Here is a 12,030-nt window from a genome sequence, read left to right as displayed (position 1 = left end):
AGAGAATTTGTTCATCAATGCCATAAATAATTGTAGGTGCAATAGTTTATTCGAAAGGCATAACCAAAACTCATAATGGTCGTACTGAGTTCAAAATGGTGTCTCTGCAATATTCTCTTTAGCTATCTTCAACTGATGATATCTTGATCGAAAATCAGTACTCGAAAACAGTTGCATACCTTGAAATTGATCAAATAAGTCTTCTATTCTCGGTAATAGATATTTATTCTTCATTGTCACTCGATTCGACTTCCAATAGTATATATAATGTCGCAGTGTATCATCTTTCTTCTTCAAAAATAATATTGGTGCTCTTCAAGGTAAAACATTAAGTCATACATATCTCTGACAACTCTTGTAACTGTTTCTTCAACTCTTGAAACTCTAATGAAGACGGTTGATAAATATAAATAAAAATAAATGCAGTGCTCAATAGAGAAATATGTCTCCTGATAAGGTGAAAATCCAGATAAATCTGCACTTCCAATAAATCAAAAAGCCGATCTAGATAATATAAGAAAACCTGGAACAATATATTGATTACCGTAAAATATCACTCGATCCCGTCTCGATGATTATATTACCATTTCTTTTACTTGACAAGCTACCTTGGTTCGATGAAGTGAAAACCAATCTATACCCATAATAATATCAAAACTTGTGTATGAACAAGAGAATCAATATCCGCTGGCAGCTCAATTGAATTAACTCGCAACACGTTCTCTAGAAAACCGTGTATATTGAAATAATGTCAGCTCATAATCAACAAACATAGTTCCTTGATTAAAGACAAAACATTCTCTGCTTCTTATCACAATACACTTCTTTGCATATATTTAGCATTGAGTTCTCTAGAAAAATAGTCTGAACTGAATACAAGAATACCAGAGGTTAAAGATCAAGTACGCAGCAAAGACATTATGGTGAAAAAGATATTATCAGAGAACAACCAAGCAGATTTTTCTTTCACTTAGTGAAATGAATGGTAGTTCGATATGTTAGAGTTTGTATACTAGAAATCACCTTTCGAGTGATTGAATACTGTTAAAACTCTTATTTTATTTTCCACCCTGATATCAGCCCACCCACGATATTCTGGTGAGATCAGCCCACCCTGATATCAGTTCACAGTCCGGGAACCAATCAGAAGATCCGTGGTTTTGTACTAAAGATCTTCACGAGGAGAAGGCGCTAGCTATCTTCGATTCTTTGGAGAATCATCAAGGTATAATGGCTAAACCCTAGAACAGCATGTTTTAGATTTCATTTAATTTAAAGCATGTGATTATTTGAGTTATGAGCATGATACGTGAGATGATTACGCGAATAGAATTTGTCTAAATAATCCGCTAAATAGATCTGATTATTATGTAATTGATTTATGCATGCGCTTCCGCTGCCAATGGTAGTTCGATATATCTAGTACAAAGACCTACTTTGAGTATAAGTGGGAGAGTTTTTGGCAGTGGGTATACTCGAAAGCATGTTTTGAGTATAAGTGGGAGATTGTTAGGTTTGGTATACTGAAAAGCATGTTTCGAGCTAGTTTCGCGCGAATAGAATCTTGCTTGTATACGTAAAACTCTACAATCCACTTTTAACCCGATTCAGTATTATTCGAGCAGTCTCGCACGAATAGAATCACTATTATTATTACATTGTGTTTGCTTGTGCATTTATAAGATGTTTTACAAACATTTAAATGCATAAGAAGTAAACAAAGTCTAAGTCTTTTGCTTAGTAGACCGGTTGTGGGCGTCGTCCACTTTAAGGTAACACGGTCAGATCTATGCAATGCTTTGCAAAAGGAAAAGAAGAATTTCACAACCTAGATAGGCTTTGGCTACCTATCGTGAAAGGTTGCAATGTCAGTCCGCATATTTCTAAGCCTTACTGAAATAAGATGACATTGGTGTGGTATAGCACCGAACGGATCTAACAGCAAGACGTGTCTTTATGCTATCTACTGAAAGACTAGGTCTTGATAAAATACTATTTCTTAATCTACATATGTTAGCATTGAGCATACGGTATTGATTATGCACTACTTTGACTTATCAAATGGTGCGGGTTTTTCGCAACCCAATAATCCTGATATATTGGGTAGTGGTGATTAATATCTAGCGGTGCTAGGATTGCTATTATGTTGAAACGTGCGCGAGGAGAGTCTCGTTTGATAATGTCCTCATGAGGAGCTCGAATAAGGTTTTATTATTCGGAAAACTGGCCAGTTGGAGTTTTATTACTCTATGAATAATAAATAAATGTTTCTTGCTAAGTCCACTCTTTGAATTAATAAGATATTAATTAATTAAGTCCATAGCAGACATTAATTAATTAATGGACATTTATATCTTAAGCGCGGGAAATAAGTAATAAAAGTGGAAACCCGGATTACTTGTAATTTCGGATTTGGATGGGGAGAGTTCAATATTACTTCTGTAGTGGCTGCTCGTAATATTCCAATATAAGCTTGTATTAAATTGTGGGTTCAATTTAATTAGTAAAAAGCTAATTGGACGAGCCCATATCCAAAACCTTCCATAGATCCCTGTCTGGGCCCATAAGGAACTTAATATAAATAGGAGAATAAAGGAGACAGAAGAATCACAATTTTCATACTTGAAATTTTCGAAATTTTCGGCCCCCCAGCTGAAGGAGATTTCGATTTCTACTCCTTTTCCCAAAAGGATTTCTTCTGTCTTCTTTATTCGAGTCCTAGTATTTTGATAAGATCAGCCCACCCTGATATCGAGATACAGTTCGGGAACCAGAGAGAAGATCCGTGGTCTAGTATTGAAGATCATCACGTGGAGAAGGCGCGAGCAATCGACGATTCTTTGGAGAATCAAATCGGTAACTCTAATCCATAGGATTCATGTTTTAGGATTTACTTTCTTTGAACATGAATTATTTGCGTTCTAGCATGCAATTATCTGTTTAACATGTGAATTGATTAATCGCATAATCGGTCAAATAGATCCTACGTCTGATTTATTTGTTTTGTACAAGTCTTCCGCTGTGCAAGGGGCTCCAAAGTTGAGAGAATTTGTTCATCAATGCCATAAATAATTGTAGGTGCAATAGTTTATTCGAAAGGCATAACCAAAACTCATAATGGTCGTACTGAGTTCAAAATGGTGTCTTTGCGATATTCTCTTTAACTATCTTCAACTGATGATATCTTGTTCGAAAATCAGTACTCGAAAACAGTTGCATACCTTGAAATTGATCAAATAAGTCTTCTATTCTCGGCAATAGATATTTATTCTTCATTGTCACTCGATTCGACTTCTAATAGTATATATAATGTCGCAGTGTATCATCTTTCTTCCTCAAAAATAATATTGGTGTTCTTCAAGGTAAAACATTAAGTCATACATATCTCTGACAACTCTTGTAACTGTTTCTTCAACTCTTATGACTGTTTCTTCAACTCTTGAAACACTAATGAAGACGGTTGATAAATATAAATAAAAATAAATGCAGTGCTCAATAGAGAAATATGTCTCCTGATAAGGTGAAAATCCAGATAAATCTGCACTTCCAATAAATCAAAAAGCCGATCTAGATAATATAAGAAAACCTGGAACAATATATTGATTACCGTAAAATATCACTCGATCCCGTCTCGATGATTATATTACCATTTCTTTTACTTGACAAGCTACCTTGGTTCGATGAAGTGAAAACCAATCTATACCCATAATAATATCAAAACTAGTGTATGAACAAGAGAATCAATATCCGATGGCAGCTCAATTGAATTAACTCGCAACACGTTCTCTAGAAAACCGTGTATATTGAAATAATGTCAGCTCATAATCAACAAACATAGTTCCTTGATTAAAGACAAAACATGCTCTGCTTCTTATCACAATACACTTCTTTGCATATATTTAGCATTGAGTTCTCTAGAGAAATAGACTAAACTGAATGCAAGAATACCAGAGGTTGTATCATAGCTTGCGGGACTGTTTCCCACCAAGAGTAAGTATTGCTTCAAAGAAGAGATACCCTATAGTCAAAATCTTCTTCTGACATACAACTCATCTGATTGAACACCGGTTCTATCACTTTCAACTATATCCCAGCCTCAGTCAGATTAGTCTCATAAAATCAACAACTTCTACTTTTGCGAGCTCTTTAAATTTTCTACCTCTTTGCCTCGTCATTGGTCCATGTACTCTTTGTTCTAAAAGTCTGGGTAATCCTCATATGATGCAACATGTATATGAAATGTTTCTACAATTAATTGATGATGCAGGGCAGCTGACCCTTCTCTCCCCAGTGACACATTTTTATGATAATTGCAATGCAAATGAAACTTATGACCAAAATGTATCATACGATATGCACGAATGCTATGTCCCAGCGGGATTCTATCCCCGCTCTGATACCACCTAAACTGTCACACCTCAACCCTTATGACTTATACACTTACTATAAATAAATTCAAATTTTAAAACAAACAATTCCACACGTATTATAAAATTTCAAAAGCCAACATTGATCAAATACAAATATAAACAAGAAACGTGTCATTCCATAAAATGTTGTACTGCCACTTAAACAAATATTCATTTAATTAGTAACATATAATAATATAAAGAAGTCCAAACACTTATCTATTTCTAACCCTTTATAAGGAATATATTATACATATACATGCTTTACGTAAAATTATTTTATGCACATGTAGGTATACTCCACTTATATACTTTAATATACTTCCAAGAGCATCAACTAAATAGATTTATATAATATTAGCAGACAAACGATTTTTAATACCCATATGTACATAAAGACACACATACGCACACTTATAATATTCATATATAATAATTAAAAAAATATATGTATTGTATGCATGTAACTTAATTAAGTTAATCATCTAACTTTATAATTTTGTTTAACTTATCTACATATAAACAATTCTATTTATTAGTCATGAAAAATAAAAACTATTCTTATGATATCCATAAAATATATAATATGAAAGCAAAATATAAAATGATGCATGTTCGGGTTAGGAATGTCACAAATCTTCTCCTCTTTAAGAATTTTGTCTGCAAAATTCATTTCGTTCTAAGTTAATGCAGTCAATAAAATTGCTACCTAGTAAATAAATGTGGATAATCTTTCTCAAGCTGGGAACAGAGGAGAGGAAAGAGGGATTTAGGGGTTAGGATTTACATATTTATAGGTTTTCGAATTTTGATCAACGATTGGATTTGCATACCAATTTAAATGTCAGCCGTCGGATTTTGGGCAACAATTAGTGGTTCTCAAGGTTAAAAGATTATTATATCTATATTTTCTAAATTGGGATATTGGTTATAAAAATTACTCATAAGTTTACCCGCCGAGCCCCTTTTCTCTTCGGCCCACAGAGGCATGCAAAGGTTTCGTCGGGCCGGACAGAGAATGGCCCTCAATGCAAAGGCAATATTTCTTGGCCCACTATTGACGAACCACATGAGCACTCGGCCCAATGTGAGCTGGTGAATTTAGGCTATAAAATGCTCTACGTTATAATATACTCCCTCCATTCACAGAAATTTGTCCCAATTTTCCATTTTCGTTCGTTCCCCAAAATTTGTCCCATTTCATTTTTACCATTTTTTGTAGTGGACCTAATATTCCACTAACTCATTCTTACTCACATTTTATTATAAAACTAATACTTTAAAAGTAGGACCCACAATCCACTAACTTTTTCAACTCACTTTCCATTACATTTCTTAAAACCCGTGCCCGGTCAAATCGGGACGAATTTTCGTGGACGGAGGGAGTAGTTCGCAACTCGGCCCAACTATACTATTTTACGCAATATGTCATACCAATCAAACGCACTCTTATGGTATAGTATTGATAGATAGTTTGGATACGCTATATAGTTGATCAAATGAGCCACTCAAGACATTTCGAAATTCGGCCCGCCATTTCCTTTCCTATCGAAATAGAAGGTCACCACTCACCAAATCGACTGATCGAAACCCTAAAATCAATCTCGTTGTTCGATGAATGCGTGATAGTACTGAATTTCCAAATTGAGGAGGTCCTATCTGCATTTGAGGTTTGGTTAGAACGTCCGCAGCAATGACTTTGGGCAATCTCAACAAAGTATGGGAAATCAAAACCCTAAAGCGGAAACCCAAAGAGGAAGAGGCACGAAAGATTTTAGACAGAATTGCAAATCAGGTTCAGCCCATCATGCGTAAGCATAATTGGAGGGTCAAAGTACTCTCTGAATTCTGGTATGGCGTTTTTTGCTGCTTTTCATGCCAACAATTGTCATGATTTTCTCCAATTGTATCGGAAAAGATTGAAATTGTTTTCCAAAATTTGATCTTATTTCATGCTCTTTGAGTTCAAAAATGTGTACGTACAAATTAAAGTTGATTTCAAAAAAATTGGTTGATTAGTGCCACTAATGGATTCAAAAACCCTGCTTTACATACTCCTTACGACATATGGATATTCCAAAGTTGGGGCCTTTTGAAATGATATTACATTTTCATTGAATGAATGTTGGAGCAGTAGGGGATAGAAAGTTATATTTTTTCTTGAACCATTTAATATTAATGATTGGAAGTGAATTTTTCAGGCCAAAAAATCCTGCACTACTAGGCGTGAATGTAGGGCGTGGTATACATGTCAAGCTGAGACTCAGGAGGTCAAACAGAGATGAGGAATTTCTTCCTTACCATGAAGTTCTGGATACAATGCTGCACGAGCTGTGTCACAATGTTCATAGCCCTCATAATGCTAGTTTCTACAAGCTCTGGGATGAGATTAGGAAGGTAAATGGGTTGTACTTAGTTTTTTACTTTTATTCTATATCCTGATGCAACTCACAGAGAGTGTGCATATTAAAGCTCAATGTTTGAGAGCAAGTATGAGCTCTCTATATGGAACTGTGAAAATGCTATCTCAATATTCAGGGAAGAGTGTGGCATGGGTTCTTTTGGTCTTCCAATCTAAATATGCAGTTGATAGTCTTATCATTTCCGGTGATTACATAACTGCATTAAATGCAGAAAAAATGAACTGGATTATGATTGGTGAGCACATTGAGTCTCATTACTGATATACACCTGGCACAATCTCAAGTTCTCTTTGATATTCCAACTATAACCAATAAAACTCAGAACACCAATGATGACTATGTTGGATGGTGGAAATATAAGAGTCATTTCACTTGAATATATGCAACAGAGCCAAAAATGAAAAGATAAGATACGCTGCATGGGGCAAAGGTCTCTTTTTTTTGTCTTTTCTTTTCTGACTATAGACTATAGTTTAACTGACTGTTATGCACTGCTCATAACAGTGCCATCTTCTTGTTGGTCTAATGCTCTTATCCAATTGTGGAGTGAGCTCTCCATGACTTTCCAGGCCAATGAACGTAGATCTGCACTTGCTATAGCTCCTGAAACAGTGGAAGCTTATTCTGCTATAATGAGTTCTTACCTTTTCGCGATAGAAGTAATTATTATTTACATAAAACCTCACTGGGATTACATCATTACAAGGCTTCATCCTTTTCATGCTCACTTTAGAGATAGGCTCATGGCGCTCTAGTGTGAGCTTAAAGCTATTTTTTTAATGATTGTGATATATTGGCACTTTTTATGTTCTGAATCTTCATTTTCTCCTGAAGCTGCTGAAACATGTGTCGAGGCTAAACCCAAACAGTATTTTCACAATTGTTTGTCTGAAGACATTATTGAAACACTTCAGAGCTTCTGAAACAATTTTTTACTTTTTCAGCAGTAAAAGATAAGATAAAATAATTGCTAAGCATTGCAAACTTATGAACCATTGGTGAAGAGTAATGAGTGAGGCATTGTCTTTTCCAAATTTATATTTGATGGTGAATTCATTATAAGACATAAATATAAAGTTCTGAAGCTTTGCATAGTATATGAATATCATTCAAGAATCTTCAGTGGTTTTTATGCTTCTTATTTCTTACTTCTGTATATTCTGGCAACTGTTTCTATAAATGATGGTTAATGCTCCCAAACACCTTTTGATTTGAGTCCCTGGGTTTAAAAGGGTGTTTAATATAATACTCAATGTCCATAGGAGTGTGAAGACTTAATAAACAAGGGGATCAGTGGAACAGGACAAGGATTTGATCTTCCTGGAAGGCGTTTGGGTGGAGCCTCTCATAAACCCCGTCAGTCATCTCTTCGCCATGTTGCACGTACTGCTGCAGAAGATAGAGCGCGTCTTCAGTCCTTGCTGCCTTCAGGACCTAACAAAATTGGTGGTGATAGCTCTGTTATGTTTGCCCTGAGTCCTGTTCAAGCTGCTGCTATGGCAGCAGAAAGAAGAATGCAGGATAATATATGGTGTGGGTCAGAATTCTATGATTTAACTGGAGATGACGACTGTACTGATTTAATGAAGGATGGTGTTCCAGATAAACCATTCTGTTCTAAAATTTCAAAAACTGCATCTAATGAACATGATATGAATGTAAAATCGCTGAAAAGAAGACGAGATTCGGATGAAGTTTCTTTAGTCCAGTCTGGTGAGGGACAACCAAAGCCTATTTTAATAGACCTGACAAATACAGCTTCAGAAAATCGGTCAACGTGCTATCCACATAAAATGCATCCTAGTAAAGATTACATTAAAGATTCACACGGAGAAGCTTCAGTGTCATCATCCCTTCCTAGCCATGACCAAATGCATGAAAATAGTTCTGGCACATGGCAATGTACAACATGCACTTTGTTGAATCCAGTGAGTTCAACTTGCTTTTGGTCTTTTTTCTTCCATTTTCATGTTTCTGGTATTGTTCTCCTTATACTATATATGTAAGCTAGATAATGTTTTTAATTTGCAGGTTATTCTACTTCATGCCAATATTTTCTTTTAGTTCATTCCATATGTATTTGCATATGTGATGCGGATATTTTTTTCTTTGTACTCTCAGTATTGGACAGAATTGCTGCAGCAGACAACTGGATAAAAAACTGCAATGCTTGTTCTGAACCATGCATATATACATATAGACAGAGCCAAGCTGTGATCTCTGCGCCATCTGGGTACTACTTTAGTGAGTAGTAGCCTTGATGTGATCTGTGCAGCTCATACCGAACAACTAAGTAACTATTTCTGGCAGCAGAGAAAACTGCCTGATCTGTCCTTAAGTTCATGGACATTTTTAACTGAAAGGCCTAATATTTCTTCTATAAATGAATTACTTCTAATGCATGCATGCATATATCTATCATTGTATGTGACATGCTTATAAATGTTTTTTTTATTAGATTTCACGTTGACCTCATTACTTAATGTATTTCTTTCAAGTTCATAATCTGTAATGCTTCTTATTGCAGCCGTTGGCCCCAATATGCGGCCTCTGCACAGCAGAAAAGCCCAAACTAGATAAGATGAAAAGTCATAGGTGGTCCTGCAGATTTTGTACTTTGGAAAATGATTTGAAGATGGACAAATGTGATGCGTGTGGGTCCTGGAGATATTCTTATGGTCCACCTATTGCTACTTCAGCACCCAATCTTGGAACATGAGGTAGAATATGACTGCCTAAATACTCTGTTTATTGTTTAATAAATTATGTTTCTTATGCCGTCTTTTCATTTTCAGTGTGTTTTATAGTTATGTGTCATGCCTCCCTAGTCAGTCATTCTTGTTTCAATTAAAATTAGGATAAGTTTCTGCATCCTCATACTGTGAGCAGTATCTTACATATTACTCATTGATGGCATAAGCTCTTTAGAACATACTGATGAAGTTTATCAATTGACTGATAAGTGATATGGTGATGCATAGACATAATGTGATAGAGTGAAGGGATGGAGATAACAAGAAAACAGAGAGAATCCAATTGAAACATATAATGAACTAGGAAAATATAGAAAAATTCCTCCTCTTACAAGTTACAATTATGAGATGCTGCCCCTAAAATTACGATAAGGCTTACAGCGGATGCTATCCAGAATAATACTGCAACAAAGATGATACTAACTGTAACTCACTAATAACCATTTAAAGATTTAAAAGAAAGTTAAGGCCCAAGTATATAGATTGGAGCACACACGAAAGCCTGATCAATAACAATATTCCAACCCTAAGTAACTTAACTATAACCAATTAAAGATAACTATAAGGGTCCGTTTGGTTTGGCGTTTAGCATTCCTCAAGAAAATGTTTTCAGCTTGAAATTGAATAGCTTTTCTTGGGTGGTCATTTAGTAGACAACCGTTTGGCTTGTCACATAGCTTTTGTTGGTGCTGTACTGCTGTATATACGGAGTACACATTACCAACTAGAATTGACGAATTTATCCTCTTAATTTTCACCAAATAACACCATTTGCCCTTCTGCCCTAATTCGTATTTTAATGCAATCATATGGAACTAATTTGTTTGCAGAAACTTGGTGTTGGGGATTCGGTGGAATCGGTGTCTAATGTCAAAACTTAATTGCAAGTTCTTGGAAGAAAATCTTTAAACTTGTTGGTGGCCATGGAATTGCCATCAACCTTTGACAAAGATTAAACATGAAATTACCAGACAACTTGAATCAAATTGAGGAAACATTCTGTTAAAACTCGAGATTTGAATACCAATTAAACACCCAAATCTAAAATACAATGGTGCGGAGGAAATCTCGGAGTGGGGTAAATTAAACCAAACCTCGAACAAAATAAATGGCCGGCGCCGTTTTCCATCACCACTCTCCGAATCGGCGCAGTCAGCCGTATTATGGGTGTCGACCGGTTGATCTCGGGCAGCAACTGCGTGGAGGTGAAAGAAAACTAATTCAGCAGCGTTAATTAATTCAAAATGAGCTGCTCTGTGTGGAGTTAAAATTGAGGACAATAATGTCATTTTGTGTTTCTATATGAGTTACTGTTCAAAACCCATATACGTATCACACCAAATTTGAAAGATAAGAAAACCACCTATTTCAGCATTTTTAGCTTGGGCCTGCCACATTTCATCGGGCCAAGCATTTAGCCTAACTAAGAAACCAAACAACCGAATCCACTAGTTACCATGCACTAACTGCTCCTAACATACAAACCAAACACACCCTAAGTAAACAATAAATAACAGTCTCATAACCCAGAGGGCTTTCAGTTAAAATCTTTCATTCTTAGGATGCCATGAGAGTCTGCTAATTGTTATTGCTAATTCCATTTTTTTGGGGTATTGCTAATACTTTAGATCGACAAATTTCCGTGATATATGCTCCCAGCTATTGCTAATACTTTTTTCTTTCGGTTAGGCATTGGTAATACTTTAGATCAAATTGGGAATACTTGCTAGTTGTTAGTGCATAATTTGGCTGCTTTTTTCCATGTCTAAGATTGGACTAGAATCACAGTACATTGAGCTCGATATTGGTTCATTTCTTGTCAAGTCATAAATATATTTGAAGTATTTATTAAGAATCAGAAGGCCCTGATATTTGGTATTCTGTTTCAGATATTCCCCCCGTTCATTGGAAGTATAATGGGAAACCGAAGCAAAAGTGGGCATTGTTCATATGTTTTTCTTTCAGCATCCTTTTACTATACGTGACTGTCTAGGTTCCATGGTAAATTTTGCCTCTGTTTTTTGGCCAAGCCAGGGATGTAAGTTGTTAACATGCAACCAATCTTGGAAGAACTATGCATCATTAGAATATGCAGATATTTATTTCCATCAATGATATATTGATGCCAAAGTGATTGCGCACTCTAACAGAAAGGGAAAAAAAGTTCAATATCTTGCCATAGCTTAAAGATAAAGAATAGTACTAGTACATCTGATATTCTGAATTGTGCGTAGTTGTGTAAAGTAGAATAATATATCCAATTATATTGCCGTTAAATTATTGGAACATGAGGTCTTGTATGCTAGTACAATCTTAGCCACTGCTTGCCACAGGTGAATGTTAAATCAGGATATAAGGTTGTGCTTCCTGGTGAGTAAGGGCTTCCTGGATAAAAAAAACTTGTCTGCAGTTGGGCCATGGAAACAACTTATTCTCGGATGAGTG

The 12,030-nt window shown here is 35.7% G+C and overlaps 1 protein-coding gene across 4 annotated transcripts; it reads left to right on the top strand.

Moving 5' to 3' along the window:
- The first annotated feature begins 5,904 nt into the window (after positions 1-5,904).
- LOC125211101 lies at positions 5,905-11,697 on the top strand. Of its 4 annotated transcripts, none has more exons than XR_007174458.1 (5): positions 5,905-6,260; positions 6,611-6,806; positions 8,095-8,760; positions 8,954-9,076; positions 9,360-9,497. XR_007174458.1 is itself a non-coding variant. In XM_048110795.1 (5 exons), exons 1-4 carry the CDS (start codon positions 6,103-6,105, stop codon positions 9,549-9,551), a joined length of 1,212 nt encoding a protein of 403 aa, XP_047966752.1. In that variant the 5' UTR covers positions 5,910-6,102; the 3' UTR covers position 9,552; positions 11,475-11,697. The 4 variants fall into 4 exon arrangements, 1 of the variants encoding a protein (XP_047966752.1); XR_007174456.1 differs by having other exon boundaries at positions 8,954-9,065; positions 9,360-9,496; XR_007174455.1 differs by having other exon boundaries at positions 8,954-9,125; positions 9,360-9,449.
- The last annotated feature ends 333 nt before the right edge of the window (positions 11,698-12,030 follow it).

The sequence above is a fragment of the Salvia hispanica genome, chromosome 3 (assembly GCF_023119035.1).
Source record: "Salvia hispanica cultivar TCC Black 2014 chromosome 3, UniMelb_Shisp_WGS_1.0, whole genome shotgun sequence".
Classification (NCBI taxonomy): Eukaryota; Viridiplantae; Streptophyta; class Magnoliopsida; order Lamiales; family Lamiaceae; genus Salvia; species Salvia hispanica.
This window is presented reverse-complemented; position numbering and strand designations above follow the sequence as displayed.

What these genes read in the sequence shown, in the direction of transcription:
- LOC125211101 (XM_048110795.1), top strand. Translation starts at nt 6,103, where the DNA reads ATGACTTTGGGCAATCTCAACAAAGTATGGGAAATCAAAACCCTAAAG. An exon ending in AAAGTACTCTCTGAATTCTG is followed by an intron (nt 6,261 to 6,610) that starts GTATGGCGTTTT and finishes TGAATTTTTCAG; the next exon opens with GCCAAAAAATCCTGCACTAC. An exon ending in TCTGGGATGAGATTAGGAAG is followed by an intron (nt 6,807 to 8,094) that starts GTAAATGGGTTG and finishes CAATGTCCATAG; the next exon opens with GAGTGTGAAGACTTAATAAA.